The 18,541-nt window shown below is 37.6% G+C and overlaps 3 protein-coding genes across 3 annotated transcripts; 2 read left to right on the top strand and 1 right to left on the bottom strand.

Moving 5' to 3' along the window:
* Nucleotides 1-958: 958 nt before the first annotated feature.
* On the top strand, nucleotides 959-3,243 carry LOC120418296 (beta-hexosaminidase subunit beta-like). The gene is made up of 5 exons (XM_039580626.2): nucleotides 959-1,109; nucleotides 1,168-1,406; nucleotides 1,461-1,536; nucleotides 1,595-1,704; nucleotides 1,774-3,243. The coding sequence occupies exons 1-5, from the start codon at nucleotides 1,007-1,009 to the stop codon at nucleotides 2,851-2,853; spliced, it is 1,608 nt and encodes a 535-aa protein (XP_039436560.2). The 5' UTR covers nucleotides 959-1,006; the 3' UTR covers nucleotides 2,854-3,243.
* Nucleotides 3,244-7,202: 3,959 nt separating this feature from the next.
* Nucleotides 7,203-13,444, top strand: LOC120418303 (beta-hexosaminidase subunit beta-like). The gene is made up of 7 exons (XM_039580631.2): nucleotides 7,203-7,528; nucleotides 8,215-8,294; nucleotides 8,361-8,519; nucleotides 8,586-8,661; nucleotides 8,720-8,835; nucleotides 12,242-12,976; nucleotides 13,039-13,444. Exons 1-7 carry the CDS (start codon nucleotides 7,429-7,431, stop codon nucleotides 13,393-13,395), a joined length of 1,623 nt encoding a protein of 540 aa, XP_039436565.1. The 5' UTR covers nucleotides 7,203-7,428; the 3' UTR covers nucleotides 13,396-13,444.
* Nucleotides 13,426-18,541, bottom strand: LOC120418304 (neuronal acetylcholine receptor subunit alpha-7-like). The gene is made up of 8 exons (XM_039580633.2): nucleotides 18,107-18,541; nucleotides 17,913-18,040; nucleotides 17,771-17,833; nucleotides 17,599-17,708; nucleotides 17,158-17,540; nucleotides 16,950-17,102; nucleotides 13,768-13,949; nucleotides 13,426-13,706 (listed from the first exon to the last, which is right to left on the bottom strand). The coding sequence occupies exons 1-8, from the start codon at nucleotides 18,174-18,176 to the stop codon at nucleotides 13,482-13,484; spliced, it is 1,314 nt and encodes a 437-aa protein (XP_039436567.1). The 5' UTR covers nucleotides 18,177-18,541; the 3' UTR covers nucleotides 13,426-13,481.

Below are 18,541 nucleotides of genomic sequence, written 5' to 3'. Positions count from 1 at the left end.
TCAACGATTTAAAAAAAATCTTAGTGGGTATATAAAAAAATGAAAATCAGCTTTAACATTTTTGGGTTTCAAGTCATTTTAGCGCAAAATTAATTATCTCGTCAAAATTTATAAAAAAAAATCCCATAGTTTCAGAGGAATTTGATGAAACACTTCAATACCAAAATAATACCAAAATGTGGCATCCTGACTTAGAAAATTTTCCACAATTTCAAGTCATTTCTTTAGGGGGTGTATCAAAAATGTTTGAAATCATGTTTGAAATTTCCGGTTTTCAATGAAAGCATTCGCTTTGAGACATAATTAAAGCGCAAAATTAATTATTTTGTTAAAATTGGTCAAAATTTTCCTATAGTTTCAGAGGAATTTAATAAAATACTGTAATACCAAAAGAATACCAAAATGTGGTATTCGACTATTGACAAATTCTGCAATTTTGCAATATCAAAACAATACCTTAAATTGGTATGATACCAAATTTTGCTCTTGCATTATCCTTAAGACAAATTTTAAAAGGTCCAGGAATATCAAAATTTGGCATTGATACCAGAGAAAGGTATTATTACGCATTTCCCTTGTTATTTACCCATGCTCGGGACATTTCGCATGTAACACTTTTGTTGGACAGTTGTTTATAAAAAGCTAAAATCATAAAGCGTTTTTCAGTACTCTTGTTGCATGGTTCATGGCGAAAATAAGATTTTAACGTGCAATTTTTACAAGTATTAAGCCAATCTCAATTGTTCTAACATTTAGATAAATCTTCAAGCACTCTTGAAACTTAATTGGAGATAACAACAACTAGTAGATAAACAACGAAAAGCCACTCAGTTTAAGAGATAGGTTAACATCACTTGGAAATAAACTACTCGGTTTATGAATGAATCCCTTCTGAATGCACTTAGCACCTGATTGACAACTAATTCGGTATAAAGGTAAGATAAGCTTCGCCAAACAGTGGCAGTCCGTCGCAGCTGATCGGGTTGCAAAGTGTATTATATTTCAAATGATGAAGGTTGATACAAGTTTGGTGATATTTTGGTTAGTTTTAAATGGCGTCTCCTGTTCATTTGTGGTTGATCCAGGTCCAGTAGTGAAAGCCACACGAGGTATAATGCTGAGAAGCTTTAATTTGTGGAATTTCAGTGATTATTGTTTTGTTTTAAGGTGAAATTTGGCCGAAACCAAAAGTGCAATCTTCGACCGAAAACTACTTTGCCATAGATCCAGTTACGTTTCAGTTTAAGGTCACCGGTCATTCGTGTGATATTCTGGACAAGGCAATCGAAAGATATTACGGAATTGTGTTCAGTGTGGCGAGCGATATTGGCAGTACGGAAACTAATGCGATCACTTCGAGAAATTTGCTTGCCAAGCAAGCGATGTTGGATGATTCAAATTTCTTTGTAGGCATGCAAAATGTTTAGAGATTGGACAAACTGACCATTTCTTACTTACAGGGCTTTCTGGATGAAGTAGAAATTCACCTAAAAGAACCCTGTGAAGAGTGGCCCTATTTTGAAATGGATGAGTCGTGTAAAAGCTACCTTATTTTTGCGAAAAATAAGTTTATTTATTGTATTGTTGATTGCAGATCGAATATCCTTAAACAAATTTGAGTACAAACTACAATCAAGTTCAATTTGGGGAATCCTTCGTGCATTGGAATCGTTCTCGCAAATGGTTGTATCTTGGAGTGGAATGGTAAATATTTCAACTATACTGCCTAGACACTTTTGCTTAAATATTTTCAATGAACTATTTTGATTTTAGTTGCGGATCAACTCGACCCTTATCATGGATCGACCAAGGTTCCCTCACCGAGGTCTTCTGGTGGACACTTCTCGGCACTTCATTTCGCTCCCAGTTCTCCTTCAAATCTTGGACGGCATGGCGTACAACAAGCTGAACGTGTTCCACTGGCACATTGTGGACGACCAAAGTTTTCCTTATCATAGTATAAAATTTCCAGAGTTGAGCGAAAAGGGTGCTTACCATCGGTCAATGATCTACAGCCCCGAAGACGTCCAAACTGTACTGGAAGAATCTCGTCTGCGAGGAATTCGGGTTATGCCGGAATTCGACACTCCCGGTCACACCCGCTCCTGGGGAGAATCTCATCCGGAGCTGCTGACTCCTTGCTTTGGGAAACTCGGCCCCATAGATCCTACCAAAGAGTCCACCTACGCGTTCCTGTCCGAGCTGTTCCAAGAAGTGGCCGGAGTGTTCCCCGATCGCTACTTCCACCTTGGTGGTGACGAAGTGGCCTTCGACTGCTGGCAAAGCAATTCCGACATCACGGAGTTCATGGACAACAACCAGATCGTCGATTACGGAATCCTCCAGGCACGCTTCACCCGACGGGTCGTCGATCTTGTTGACAACCTGAACAAAAGCTCACTAGTCTGGCAGGAAGTGTACGAAAACGCCGACAACCTTCCCGACGGCACCGTCGTCCAAGTTTGGACCGGCGATCAGAAGCAACTGCTCAAGCAAATCACCGGTGATGGACTTCCTGCCCTGCTTTCCGCCTGTTGGTATCTGGACCACCTCAGCTGGGGTGGAGACTGGCAAAAGTTTTACAACTGTGAACCGCGGGCCTTCCCCGGAACGCAGGACCAGAAGAAACTCGTGATGGGTGGAGAAGCGTGCATGTGGGGTGAAGTGGTTAACGATCGGAACATTCTACAGCGGATCTTTCCGCGGGTGTCGGCAGTTGCGGAAAAACTCTGGTCTCAGCGGAATGTCAACGATACCGTGGAGGCGGCAGCGCGACTTGAGGAGCATGCTTGCAGGATGAATCGACGGGGTATTCCGGCGCAGCCACCGAATGGACCGGGATATTGTTTGTGAAGCTATTTCTTTGAAAAATTGTTTGTTGCAATTAGAAAAAAATAAAACTTTTTAAAATGTATTTTAGTTAAATAAGTCACTTCACTTGTGCAAAAATCAATACATATATTTAAATTTATTAAGTGATCCCCAACACACACTTAAAACTTTGCCACCTCTCAAAAAAAAACTTCACCAAGCAGCGAGTTTGATAAGCATTCTGAGAACTTACGCTGCTTACGTTGGTGAACCCCCTTTCTGTCCATAATAACAATTATAAACCACCCGGAGATTATGGCAAACACAACACATCAATTAAAGTGATAGTATGGGCGGTTTGTGTTGAGTAATTAGTTAACTTTTGGCTGTAAGTGGAACCATCAAATACAAACACTGTACATTTAACCGTAATTTGGAGCAAAAAGTTATTTCAAAAATTTAAGTAGAAGTTAACAATACTTTTAAAACCTCTGTCATTTCTGCTATTCTGCTGCCATTGTGCTATCTTGTAACACGTGAATTTGGAACAAAATTGAGTTAACAATGGCATATTGTGCAGCTTTCATTACCTTTTGACCTTTACAGATCTAAAAGAAAACGATTTAATTCCTGAGATATTCAACAAAAATCGTAAAATCCGTGCTATCTTGACACACCCGGCAGAGGGATTTTATGACAGATACCGTTTGGTCACACCTGCATGCATGTCTACTGTTTACATTTTTGATTATAAATTGGGACTCCGGTAGCTAAATTAAACCAAATTCTGGGACAATTGACAGAACGAGCAGCCAAACATAACCGATTTGTTATTCCCAGAAAAATTATGGTCATTTTCATCAAGGAATGATGACAGTTTTTATGTCAAAAAATGTGTAATATTGTATCAGAAACTGGTGAATTTTCATCAGGTTCACATTTTTACACATTTATTATATAATATTACTCAAAAAAGTGGTAATTTTCAACCAACCAAATTTTCAACCTTCCAAAACTATTTTTTCTGTGTTGTTTACATTGATACGCGTTTTTCTTGGAACGTTAAAAAGCGACTTATGACAAGATGGAATGATACCGTCGATTTCTTGATAATTGACTGTTAAAAAATCATGTGATTTATCATTTGATTGACTTTTTGAATATGCAATAAGACAGATTTATACAAAATAATTTATTGAAATTTCATATTCTTTGAAAATTGTTGTTCGCCCAGTTGTAAAACAGACATTTACGAAAATATCTTGCAATAAATAGTCATTATAAACCTTAGAAAAATTGGAAAACGAGCAAATAAACAAGAATAATTGAAAGTATTTCTTTTTTCATGAATCATAATACAGTCCAGACTCGATTATCGCAAGTTTCGATTATCCGAAAGTTTTTATAAGACTTCTGATAATCGAAGCATGAATATTTTTTTTTCCTTATTTGTTTTATTTTCTTTGTTTCAACATCAAATTAGAGTTCTACGACCTAATTTTAGACAAATTTGAGTTGTTGATTGCCGTATGCTAAAATACGAAATACATTTTCTCAGTATTTGAACGCCGCCATTTTGGCCGCCGTATTGGAATTAAAAATTCGAAATCATCTTAAAGCATGTTTGAGGTCAAGATAGCGAAAAAAAATTTTTTCGTGATTCGACTATCCGAAATGAAATTTTTGCGAGGCCTTCGGATAATCGAGTATGGACTGTACCTAGAAAGGTGTTCGAGCCAAACTTTCATCAATCTTTTTTTGTTTGTACAAAATGTTCATGCAAAAAAACATAAAAGATTCAATGAAAAAAGTTCTAAATGAAAAAAAATAACCAAGTCAGGTTATTGTAGTTTCAAAAGTCAAATTGAATTATAATAGGCATAAATGATTTATTTTTTATTTTTCTAATCTAATCTAATCTAACACAAACGCAGCCAGTCCGATGGAAGCATGCTAGAACCCGACAACACCCGAAAATGTAATACAAAAATTAAAGCGGCCAGCCCTACTGCGTTGTGTTTACCGCAGAGAGGATTTTGTGAACGGATCACATCCCACAGAATCTACAGGGGAGGAAGGATGCGTGGACATAACGTACCAAACGCTCCGGATCAGTTAAGTGTGGTGTGTTTGTTTAAATTTGGCAGATAATTATATTTTTAGGGGGAAGTGGAATTGGGCAAAAAGGGATTAAGGAATGGGCAAGTGAGGAAGGGGTAGGAGGGCTATTGAATTTATAGTATAATAATATAAGGGAATATAATCATTTCGCGAATAATGATGGAAAACTCTCATCAAGAATCAGCAAATCTTAAAATCTTCGAAAGACACAGCCAGATTGTGTCCTAACCGGCAGCTCCTAAGTTCTTAGGAGACGCCAATCCAGCCGCATCAAATCAGCCGAGATTACCTCGTCATCTGCGCGATTGAGGCTCTATCCCAGGTCAGCGACGTCTTCCCGGACATGCAGCAACGCAACGCGAATCCCGGATATCTCCACCATCTCCACCTTGTGCACTGCCACTCACAAGTTCGTCTAGAACTAGCCGATAAGAATTTGACGGAAATCCTCAGAAGACGAAAAAACGCGCAGCGAAAAATCAAACAAACCGGACGCGATCATAGCTTACTGCGATCCTCCGCATAAATGATTTTTTTGATTTTTCAAAAGTAAAGTACCGTCAACAGGGGTGACATTGGGTCTGGGGGTGAGATTGAGTCATACAAATTTCAGCATTTTTGTATGACCCAATCTCACCCCTGATGACGGTACTGGGCATCCTTTTATACTGTGAATAAATCTGTTAAATTTCGCAATTGAGATTAACTTTTTATATATTTGGATGGAGCTTTGTCCATGAGAAAAACTATTTTTTATGAAAAAAAAAATCTTCAAGATGAAAAGGGAAGGCAGCACAACGAGTTTTTGGAAGCACCTTTAACGGTGCATATCAACCTGAGCTTTTTTCACCATGATTTTTAAATCTTCAAAACTACTGGAACTATCGTTTTTATTTTTCATTCATCCCCTAAAGTGCAGTCTGACTATTTTTGCAATAAATTGTTGCAGGATTGGGTCCGTAAGTTTGACAACATTGGAATAAGAAGACGACTACTTCCTTGGCTGCTGTGCACCGTAACTTACGATGTTCTGGTTTTGCAGACGATAAATAGGTAAATAGCAAGCAATCTGTCGAGTTAAAAAAATGATTTAAGTTGAACAGTAATTGTCCAAGAACGTTTTTTGGTTCATGGCACATTTTTCGTTTTAGTGCTTTTCAGTTAAGGAATTTGACAAAATGATGTTCGAAGCACTTGTAGAACACACCAACAGCTTCATTACTTCAGAATATAGTTTAGCTGTAAAATTCATAAGCAAAAAGTTACAAGATGATTTCAGATCAAAAGTTCGCGATGGTGCCGTACCATCACTGGCATCCAACTGTTTGAACAACAAAGTTCAGAAGAGAAAATTGCTTTTGATAAAAAAAATAGAATTAAAATAATTTGAATTTGCAAAATAAAAATATAGTTTGCATTTTATCGTAAAATTCGAGCACCTAAATTGTGTTATCTTTTTATTATTATTTTGCATCTTAAATATGAAGATAAAAGATGCTGACTGTTTTTTTCAGTAAATTCAAAATCATAATTTAAAAACTAAATTATAAAATGACGAGATGCATCTTTTAATCAGTGTTTTATGTCTTTTCGTTACTGAAAAATGTTAGCAAAAAAATGTTTACCGTGTATCTATTTTTTCACAAAGTCCTAACTAATACTTACAACTTTACTGGAGAGACCAAATCAATCAGCGAATAATTTGATTTAATTTTTTGTCCTTTCTTTAATTATTGCTAAATTATCCCTAACAACGACAAAGCTTACAAAGTAGGTATCTGAAATTTTTAAATATATTAGGTACTACTCATTTTTTAATGATGTTTCATTTATGGATGTTTTGGATACTAAACTCATAATTTATAAGTTTATGTTATTAAATTAAAAAGATTAAAAGCTGTTTGAATCATGACGATTTGTATTAGTTTTTGTAAAATCTCAACCACATGTTGCACGAACGATATTACTCGATTCTGTCCACTCGACGGTTCATCCAGACCAGCTTTAATTGGCGCGCACACACATACTATACAGCCGGGCGGCAAGCAACAAGCCGATGCCCCGAAGGAAGTTCGGCCCACAGTACAATAGCGATAATTGGACTCTGTAGTTGACTTTAATGCTGACCAGCAGCGCGGACCAGTTTCAGTTTCCAGAATCAGAAGAAGCAAACACGATCACGATCATCAGTCACTCTCCATCGCCAAGAGAAAGAAGAGAGCTTAACGAGCCAAGGCCAAGAGAGCATCGATCGGGGAAGATCATCACTCTTTTTTCAATTTTTTGTTGGAAGTTGGCAAGTTGGTTTAGTTGAACTCGGCACTTGTACGGGTGTGCACACGATCGTATAGCGTTGAGAGTAGTTTTTTGTTGTTGTTGTTTTATAACAATTTGTTGTACTTTCGAAACAAATCAGACTGTCGTCATCGTATAATACAGGGCAAAGGCGATAAGAAAACGGTGACGAGGCGGCTGCTCGGTTTGGTTTCGGTGAACATGAAGTACGTTTTATTACTGCTGAACACATGGTTCCTGTACACCAATGGAGCTTACTCGTACATCGTGGATCCCGGACCGGTGGTGAAGGCGACGAAAGGTGAGAGAAGGATCAGAAATTTGTTTAAACTTGTGTCTTATGAAGCTAATATGTAATATTTCGGGAGCAATGACCTTGTTCGTACTTGAAACCACCTCAAGAAGCATCAACGAATCCGAATCAGTTTTTTTTTGTAATTTCGTACTGGTACAACAGGTAAAAAGACATTTGTTCAGTTTTCGATTCTATGTCGATATGTGTACATAAAAGTGGGTCAACGAATCTAAAAATACATGTTGGGATTAGAAATTGATAGCCAGATTTGAAATTTTTGCAAACCTTATCAAATCAAACAGAATAAAGTAGTTTTACTGAACTCAAAAACGGATAAACCTAAGAATACTGTTCTGTCATCTTTTCAAACTTTATATCTATTTAAATTCCTTGAATCTAAAGATCTACTGCATTTGCGAATAAAATTGATTATTTTTCTTCGAACGTCTATCATTCTAAGCTTTCGTATCTATTTCTTGACAGGTGATCACGATGCAATTGTTATTCCAAACACTGAGATTATGTTGCTTTTTATTTGCCTGTCTTCACTTCTAAGATCAGGTTAATTTCTACCTAGCTTTAGAACAGTTTAGAATTTATGGCAGTGATTATAAAAATCAAGGAATCAAACAATCCGATATCGCAAACAAATCGTTGCACTGTCTAACACTTTGTTCCACGATTTCATTCAGGTGAAATATGGCCCAAGCCAAAATCTCAAACAACCAATGCAAAATTCGCCATGATCAACCGATCTGCGTTTCAGTTTCAGGTAAGTTCATCGTGACAAAGCATCTCATTAGAAAATCAATGTATTAATTTCGGTATATTTTTTCAGATCTCCAACCATACGTGCGACATTCTCGAGAAAGCCATCGAACGGTACCAGAAGCTAACGCTCGATGTTGGAAACAGTGCCCGACGTTCGCTCTTTAGGTCGTCCCGAGGTCGAAACGATCAGACAAGGAAATCTCCCCGATCTGACGGAAATTTCAAAGTATGAAGTTCAACTCTTTTCTGCGGAGGAAAATTTAAAATTAATCAAATGATCATTTTTTCACAGAAAACCCTGGAAATGATGCAACTCAATTTGAAAACTCCTTGTGAAAGTTTGCCGTATTTGGCAATGGATGAGTCGTGTGAGTTGTAGTAATTTAATGTTATTTCACTTTTAATACGTTAATTTCTTTCTTTAAGATGATCTTGTGATTGACGACACCCAAGCCAGCATTGAGTCGTTCTTCGTTTGGGGTATGCTGAGAGGGCTGGAATCCTTCTCGCAGATGGTTGTACTGTCCGATGATGGCAGCATGGTAAGTTAAACATAGGTTAGAGTGTAACAAAAACGACTTTTGAGTTGAAATATTGATTGAACATAACAGGAGTTGGTTGGCGCTCAGCTTTTTAATTTCAAATGGGATTTAACCCGTGAAAAGATTTTTTTCCAGAAAATAAAGATTTTTGATTTTTCTGTTAATCGTGTGGAAGTTAATTATATCAAGAAATTTTGGAGGAAGTCACTATTTATTTTAGGAAATTGGGCATATCTTTCCTTATATTGACCTAAAACTGATACTTTTTAATGGAACTTGTTCAGAAAAACAGTTCTCTACAATGTAATTGATTTTAAAATGTTTTAAATAAAATGTCATGGTTTAATATTACAGAGAATCGAATAATAATTTTGTAAACCTATTTGGTAATTGCCAGCTTACTAATTAAATAATCAATGTTTTGCATTGTTTAATGCTATAATTTGTATCCGGGATATGTGTTGCTGTATTTTCATTGGTGTTTGGGTTTCCAGCTTGATTTTGGGGTAATTTTAATGAAAGCTAGAAATCTGGTAAATTTTGTTCGAAAACTTTTTATTGGATGGCAAATATTGGTCAAATATATTTAGTTGTCTCCCAAAGATAGTTCGTAAGAAATTTTATGTATATCAACATGAATGCACCGATTTTCAGCGACTTTTCGGAAGAAATGTCCCAAACAAACGAAAACAAATCTTCAAAAAAAAAGTTGCTTTAGACCCCCGACGAAATATTTCGGTATGCCCCGCAAAATGTCGGGAAAGAGCCCTTCTTTCACGGTGCTAAATATCAAACAATTTGTATCTTTAGTTTGTTCCAAAAACATACCGTTGATAATTTAAAAAGAATGTATGAAAGGGGTATTTGTGACAAGTAGTTTAAAGATTCTATAATTTTAAATTACAAAAACAGTCATATTTAAGAATATTCGTTGAAAACTTTGATATTTTTTACAAGGATGCAATTTTTTTCTTCATTTTTACATGTTTTCTTATGAAACAATTCAATTGAGCAATTTATATTTTTTCTCCATATTAAATTGTATGAGAAATTTAAGTGCGCACACTTGGCCCGTACACCTTTTTATTTTTGAAAAGTTCGTAGTACAACTAATAGTCTAAGTTACCGTGCTGCATAATTGTTTTGTTGATTTTTGTATCTTTCAATCATGAAATTGGGCAATTCTTTGTGAAGTAGGCCGATTTTGTTCATTTATTTTTTTTACTTGGCTCAAACTTTATGGGAGCTTTCCCTATGACCAAAAAACCATTTTGTGTCGTCATTGGTTCATCCATACAAATCTCCATAAAAAAAAATTCGCGTGCATATAAGAATGGTACGTAAGTATTCGAAAATCAGTTTCTTTTGGAGGAATTTTCTGATCGATTTGACGTCTTCGGAATTGATGAAGACTATTCAGAAAAATAGGTATACTGATTTTCTTTCCGCTTTTAAAATTAACCTCTTTTTACAAATCCCAAATCCGTTTTGACCTATATAGAGGTAAGTAAAAGTAAATCTTTCCCAGTTCCTGAGGGGAACACCCGTGAAGAGTATCGGGGCCGGAATTTACAAAGCGGATTCAGTGGCAGTTTTTCACTCAACTAATGTTATTATGTTTAGGTTAATGTTAACATTCCATAGGTCGCCTCCCTAAGGTGTCGTGATAAGGTCCAGTTTGTGACGATACACTACCTTCCCTTTACTAAGCAATCGAATCCAGAAGGGACCATCACCAGTTGTGTTGGTCCGAGCCGGGATTTGAACTCCGATCTACCGCTTACGAGGCGGAAGCGGTACCACTAGGCTACGTGGCTCGGTCGAACTATATAGAAGCATGGCCAAAATATCTGCCACCCAGCCATGATTTTCTAAAAAAAAAAAAGATAAAAAACCGAAATCCCACCCAATTTTTTTTTTTGACTTCATTTTAAATGTAAAATTGACTTGCAATCGAAAAGTACCCTACAAAATTTTTGATAATGTGCACAATTTTCGAGAAATTGCCGATTAAAGTTTGATTTTAACGTAAAACTTTCAGTTTTTAGTTTTTTTATTTAGTGACTATCGCTGCAAATATTTTTTCGAAGGGTTCAGAAAATGTCCCAAAATTTTGTCTTGAGATTTCAAAAAGGGGCCTACGTGGTTTATGGATGGTCGGTAACTAATGGTCCAATTTCCACTTGTTAAATTTTCTGATCCTTTCGAGAAAAAATATATATAAAATAATTTTTTTGCCCGTACTTTTCGATTTTTTATGTACAGGCATCCCAAATATTTGGAACACCCACAAATTCGGAACACTTTTTTGCTAATTTGGCAACAGAATGCAAAATGTTATTTTTTGCAATTCCGTCGTGAAATTACTTACTTTTCCTGTCATTCTTGAACGACGAAATAGCCTACTTTTCTGTACCAACAATAATAGAATCGAATAGCAACACTTTTCAAAATAAATTCTGAAAAGTTCTACTTTTCAGCACTGAAATGGGTGCTGAAAATTTGAACTTTTCAGCACTTTTTTCGAAAAGTAATATTTTTAATTTTTTTTTGATTTAAACGATTTTTTGACAAAATACATCAAAATTTGACTTAAAATTTCACTCAATGTGTGTTTTTTCGGAATTGCAAAAAATGTTGTATGGAACTCGTTGCAAAAGTTGATTTTTTCAGCACTTGTCATATTTATCCAACTCGGTGAACCTCGTTGGATAAATGTATGACTCGTGCTGAAAAAATCTTCTTTTTGCAACTTGTTGCATAAACTACTATTTCGTTCAACCCTACTATTTTTAGGACCTTTTTTGGTCATGGAACGCTCAACGCATGTCCATTGTCCAACTTACACGGACGCCCAAGCCTCTCAAAAAAGTTGGAACGGTAGCTTCAATTCGCTGGTCCTCGGGCATAACACAACGAATCGGGACGATTCTTGTTTCCAGTGATTTGTAAGAATGTCCAGATGACCCTAAAATTTTGCAGAACTTGTTTTGAACAAATCTGTAACTTCTGTGACCGAAAACATCGTTCCAACTTTATTAAAACAACGGCCTCCTCGGAACTTTTGGCACATTTTTTTTACTCATGAAAAAAATTGGAACGATGTTTTTGATCGCAAAAAATACAGATTTGATCAAATTGGGGTCTGTTAATGTTAATTTGCTATTTTACCATATATAAATCCTATTCCAAAATCAAGGGTCAGCTCCTGTTTTATCCAAACAAGCTCTTTTTTTTGTATTTGGTCTTAGCTTATCTATTGAAACTAGTCTCTGAATGCCCGCAAAAAAAAAAATGTTGTGGGATTGTTGAACTTGATTTTTTAAAGGACCACGCATGTGATCATTTTTCCTGTTATTGTAGATTGACTGCGTTTAAACCATAAATCTGCCAACTTTTCCCACAGCTCCGCGTCAACTTCACGCGCATCAGCGACGAGCCCCGTTTCTCCCACCGCGGCCTCTTGGTGGACACCTCGCGCCACTTTGTCTCCGTTTCGACGCTCATCCGCATCCTGGACGGCATGGCGTACAACAAGCTGAACGTGTTCCACTGGCACATTGTCGACGACCACAGCTTCCCCTACCAGAGCGAACGCTTTCCGGAGTTGAGCGAAAAGGGTGCCTACCATCCGTCGATGGTTTACAGCCAGGATGACGTGCAGCGGGTCATCGAGGAGGCTCGACTGCGTGGGATTCGGGTCATGTCGGAGTTTGATACGCCCGGACACACGAGATCGTGGGGCGTTTCTCATCCGGAACTGCTGACGGAGTGCTTCGATCAGTATCGGGGGAAGCTGGGGCCGATGGATCCGACCAAGGAGATGACGTACGTGTTTTTGGAGGAGTTGTTCCGCGAGATTGTGCACGTGTTTCCAGACCAGTATGTGCATTTGGGTGGGGATGAGGTGGGCTTTGAGTGTTGGGCGAGTAATGCCGAGGTCATGGAGTACATGAAGGTCAATCGGCTGTACTCGTTCGAAATGCTCGAGGAGAAATTTATCCAGAGGATCGTGGACCAGATTGATGCGCTGAATCGGAGTTCGCTGGTTTGGCAGGAGGTTTACGTCAACGGAGTTCGACTGCCCAAGGGAACCGTTGTGCACATCTGGACGGGCAATCGGCAGGACTTGCTCAACAGGGTATGTTAAAGCTACTAGTGCCTCAATAACCCTTCTACAACCCCCCAACTCATTCTTTCCAGATCACTCGGGACGGCCTTCCCGCCCTGCTCTCCTCCTGCTGGTATCTGGACCACCTGAGCACCGGCGGAGACTGGCGCAAGTTCTACAACTGCGACCCGCACGACTTTGTGGGCACTCAGGCGCAGAAGAAACTGGTGCTCGGCGGCGAAGCGTGCATGTGGGGCGAAGTGGTCAACGATCAGAACATTCTGCAGCGGATCTTTCCGCGGGTGTCGGCCACCGCCGAAAAGTTGTGGTCCCAGGAAGCGGTCAAGAACGCCGACCAGGCAGCGGCTCGGCTCGAGGAGCACACCTGCCGGATGAACCTGCGAAACGTTCCGGCCCAGCCGCCCAACGGGCCCGGGTTCTGTGTGTAAATGTTGCTGTGTAGACACATTCGTAATAAAATCAAATTGTTTCGTGTAACTCTTGGTTGAATGCTTTATTTTTGGTTCGAAATAGATTATTCCATAAACTTCGTAACGGGTGGTACGAGCTTATCGGGGTGACTGTTGCCGGAAGGCAGCAGTACAAGCAACATAATGGCGTACGCCACAGTCAAAGTGACAAAACAGATCCGTTCCAGAATCAAGCAAACCCTTCTCCAGTGGTAATTGTACGTTACCGCTAGTGGATCTGGCCCGACTTCGTTCACCAAGCTGGTGCCGTCTTCCGAGATATCATGTGACTAGAAAATTACAAAATCATAAAATTTAAAACTTCATTCCAGAAGAAAGTTTTTAACTAACCTTCATAGATGCGTCTGCAGTGGTGGGAAAGAGCATCGCAACCAGAGGTTGGGAATCGATCAGGTTCATGGCGATGTCGAGCCATCGTGGTACCGGGTACTGTCTTGCGGCCAGATTCCGGCTTATGGTTACAAATACCAGCATGGAGGCCGTAACGAAGAGGGAGTTGCGGAAGAAGATCACTGGAATAAAAATGTAGAAATATAAATGAATAATTACTTATTATAAATCCGTGAAATTTTAGTCTCTCCACGTTCTTCCAGTGAAATTTAATGTATTCTCTATCCAATACACTAAAATACGTCAAATAACATAAATAATTATCCGTGAAGTTCTAGTAATGCAAATAAAAAAACAATTAAAGCTTGTTGGATATAGCTTGTTCTCCCAGAAATAGTGACAGGTTTTTTTTTTTTTTGAGTTTCCTGTTTTCTGTTTCATTTTACAACCAACTTTATTTTCATTTATTGATATTGCCTGCACTTACAAAACTACTGTTTGTCGATAATTATTAGTTTAAATTAGTTTAAACTAAAGAACTTAACTGAATTGAACTGAAAAAAAATAGCTTTTTCCTCGATTAAATTCAGTTTTGGGCAAATTTTACTATGTTTCTTGTTTCTTGTTTCTTGTTTCTTGTTTCTTGTTTCTTGTTTCTTGTTTCTTGTTTCTTGTTTCTTGTTTCTTGTTTCTTGTTTCTTGTTTCTTGTTTCTTGTTTCTTGTTTCTTGTTTCTTGTTTCTTGTTTCTTGTTTCTTGTTTCTTGTTTCTTGTTTCTTGTTTCTTGTTTCTTGTTTCTTGTTTCTTGTTTCTTGTTTCTTGTTTCTTGTTTCTTGTTTCTTGTTTCTTGTTTCTTGTTTCTTGTTTCTTGTTTCTTGTTTCTTGTTTCTTGTTTCTTGTTTCTTGTTTCTTGTTTCTTGTTTCTTGTTTCTTGTTTCTTGTTTCTTGTTTCTTGTTTCTTGTTTCTTGTTTCTTGTTTCTTGTTTCTTGTTTCTTGTTTCTTGTTTCTTGTTTCTTGTTTCTTGTTTCTTGTTTCTTGTTTCTTGTCCAGGACCTCCAAAAACTCCTCAATGGACCACGGATGAAAAGTAGGAACCAATCTTCACCATTTCGCAACTCTCAAAAATCCCTGTCATGCTGATCAATCACGGCGCCGGCCACGACCAGGGGTAAGATCACGGGGAAGTGGATGGGAATGTTAGCCCGATACTTGCATGGTGGAGATCGCTAAATCGGCTGCGTCTCCGCCATGGTAAAAGAAATTTAAAAATTGAAATTTTCAAAATCTTAGGCCGGCTGCAGAAAGACACAATGTAGATTATTTAAAATGTTTTTCAATCGAACGCGTCCCAACCGAGTAGTAAAGGTATGGGAAGGACTCATCAAAGCAATTCTCTACGAAATCGGCCGATTTCGACCATTTTTATTTTTTTGTATTTTTTATTTGGCTCAAACTTTTTGGGGCCCTTCCCTACGACCGAAGAAGCTATTTTGTGTCATTGGTTCACCCATACAAGTGGCAACTGTCCATACAAAAATGGTACGTAAATATTTAAACAGCTGTAACTTTTGAGTGAATTTTCTGATCAATTTTATGACTTCGGCAAAGTTGTAGGTATTGTTGAGGACTGTTGAGAAAAAAATAGGTATACGGAAAAAAAATTGCCGATTCTTTAAAAAACTTTTATTTTTCACAAAAACTCAATTTCCAAAAATCCGTATTTTTTGATTTTCGAGATTTTTTGATATGTTAAAGGGGACAAAAACCCGCAACTTTTGAGCCATAGAGACCAAGTTATGATTTTTAGAAAAAATAGTGATTTTTGGAAAAAATCAAAATTTCATGCAAAAAAAATCGACCTAATTTTTTTATGTAAAATCGCAATCGTAAAATGTGCAATCGAAAGGTACTCAACAGATTTTTTTTATAAAGGGCTCCGTTTTCAAGATAATAAGGCGTACAATCGACTCCACGAACAGCTACACAAAAAATTGAAATAAACATGAAAAATCAAGACTTTACGTTTCCACTGCCAGCGCACTCGCATGCAAAACCGGATCACAAATAAAATAAAAAACAAAAACAAAAGTTCAGCCCCGCGTCCACACAGAACTTAAAATCAGATTTTCATACAAACTTTGGAAAAGACGGGTACCGTAAAACGGGGTGACTTTGATAGCCGGGGTGACTTTGATAGGTTTGCGATTTTTCCGCAAAATGAAGAGTACAATTAAAATACGTAAGGAATGGTTCAGAAACATACTGACCGTGGTAGAGAAGTGTTCAAAGTACCTCAAGAAGAACTCTTCATAAATTTTTGAAAGGTTTATAAAGTTAGTTAACTATAGTTAAGAAAATGTTGATGGAAGTCATTATTTTAAACTTCTCAAAGTGTCATGATTTTCTCAATGATCATGATTTTTAATCGGAAAACGAAATGCATTTTCGGATTCTTTGGACAATTTTCCACTAGGAGAAGGTTTAATAAGTTTGTAAATAATAAATATTATCTGTTTTTGAAACACAGTTTAAAAAAAAACTTCAAATTTATAGGCATTTTTAGTTGAACAAATTTCATGTAAAATGTGAAAACTTGTGATTCGTGCTTCGAATTCAGTATAAAATGCAATATAAATCGATAATTTTATAAACAAAACTAGTTTTTACAAATTTCAGGCAAAATTCCGACTTTTTAACAATTTTACCTAAAATTTATTTGTATTTAGTTAAAAAGCTTATAAACATAGTTAACTTAACATAAACATTGATTTTTTTTCTTGCAAACTATATCAGCTACTTTAGTGATGGTACATTTAACGTACAAATAAAGTTTGAACATCTTAAATATGATTTTAACAAGAAAAACTATGACTATCAAAGTCACCCCGGAATTAAAACTAAGAATTTTTAACGTGACTATTTTTCTAAACACAATTGAAATTTTTTTTTTCCAAAATTGTACATGGACTTTGTGTGGCCTACCCCAGTACATGTTTTAAAAATAATAATCTTGAGAAAAACCTTACCTGTTGAAAAATATTCTAAAAACAAATTGAAATCCTATCAAAGTCACCCCGGTTTACGGTACTAATACTCGAGAATAAAAAAACTAGTTGTTTAAATAAATTAAAAGTTCAAATCTTCACCCAACCAGTAATAAATTGTCTTTGATCAGTACTTACACACAAATGGAGTGTCATCTCCACTAGACGGTGCCAGCCAGGACAACTGCTGAAGGAATATGTAGTGGGCATGGAGAATCACCATCAGCACCACGTATCGCATGTTACTTTTCAACGGAAGCCAAAGCACTACCAAATTCACACTCGCCATCACTGAAAAATAAAGAAAAAGTTTTCCAAAATGTTTATAAAAATTTAAAATACACACCAAAAGCCGGCATCGTGATGCAGATATCATACAACGTCGAGATCCTTTCCACGATAAATTTCACCACAATCACCGTGAACGTCTTGTTGTGCAACGCAGAAGTTTTGCTCGTTTTAGAACTGGCAATCGACAGCATCTTCCAGTGCGGGTTCTGGAGACCCCGTTCCGCAATCACGTAGGTATCAAAATTCTCCATCACGGTATTTCCGTCAATACGATCCCAGGAGCCCAACTTCAAGGCACAGCTCACGATGCCGTACGGCCACTGACGAACGTCGTAGCTGCACATCGCCGGAAATGTGCACCGTGAAACGCAAGTGACCTTGCCCGAGATGTGAACGAAACACTTTCCCGTGCCGCAGTGGATTCCATTTTCGTCAAATCTGGAAAATATCGTGAATTTTAATTAAGGTTGCGACATTTAATGGATATCAAAGTTACGTAATGTCAAGCCCAAAGTTGGGACTCCAAACTTCGCTCTCTTTGACGAAAACTGTTTCACTTTGTGGAAAGTCAGAGGAGTTCCACTTGAGTCGTTCATCGATCCATGTCTACAGAATGAAGATAACGGTTTTTTAGGGTGATCAATTTTGAACAGTTGGCTTGAACTCACCATTGGAACGGAAGCCGTCAACGTTAATTTGACGGCATCTGAACTGCCAAAATATGTGTTCTGCTGAAAATTTCGTAAAGATTACAATTTTTGTATGACATAAACATTTAAAAATGCGTTTAAAAAAGTAAAATTGTCTTACCAGTGAAAAACCCTTAACTTGAATTTCCATGCTCAGTTTAATTGGTCCATTCTGAGCCGACTGAGGTGGATCCGTTACATTGTATTTGTACAGAATCCTCTCTTTTATTTTCCGTTCCGATAGTTGAGCTAAAGATGCAAACATAAAACAAGACACTTTTTTACTTCGTATATACTAGAGTGTCCTTAACGTACCACAAGCACCCCAAATATCACTTAACATGAAACTGACTAGCACAACCGCTAATTGCCTCACTCGAACCATCCTTCCCGCAAGCGATCCCGACTTAAACTGCGCCTAGAGAAGACGATCTGCTGACACGTCCAGGAACATCCAGAAAAAAGACATAGAATTCCAGAAACCTTTGTAGTGCAATTTAAATGCACACTCTTTTTTCATTCACAAGTCTTATCAACGACACTATTCCTCTCCGTATGGTCCAGAACTGATGTCGGCGAAATATTATAATTGGATTGTTTGCAAACACCAGAAGCCCTTCTGGACATGGAGTGGAGTGATGCACTCTCGAGGTTCAAGTGTGTGGCCACTTGGGAATATAGTCCAGGAGAATAGTCCAGAGTCATCATAACAAGATCGGTTCAACTACTTACTTCCTAGCGTTGAGCGTT

Source organism: Culex pipiens, chromosome 2, assembly GCF_016801865.2.
Source record: "Culex pipiens pallens isolate TS chromosome 2, TS_CPP_V2, whole genome shotgun sequence".
In the NCBI taxonomy this organism is placed as follows: Eukaryota; Metazoa; Arthropoda; class Insecta; order Diptera; family Culicidae; genus Culex; species Culex pipiens.
The sequence above is the reverse complement of the archived record's forward strand: the minus strand, read 5'-3'. Positions and strand labels throughout refer to the sequence as shown.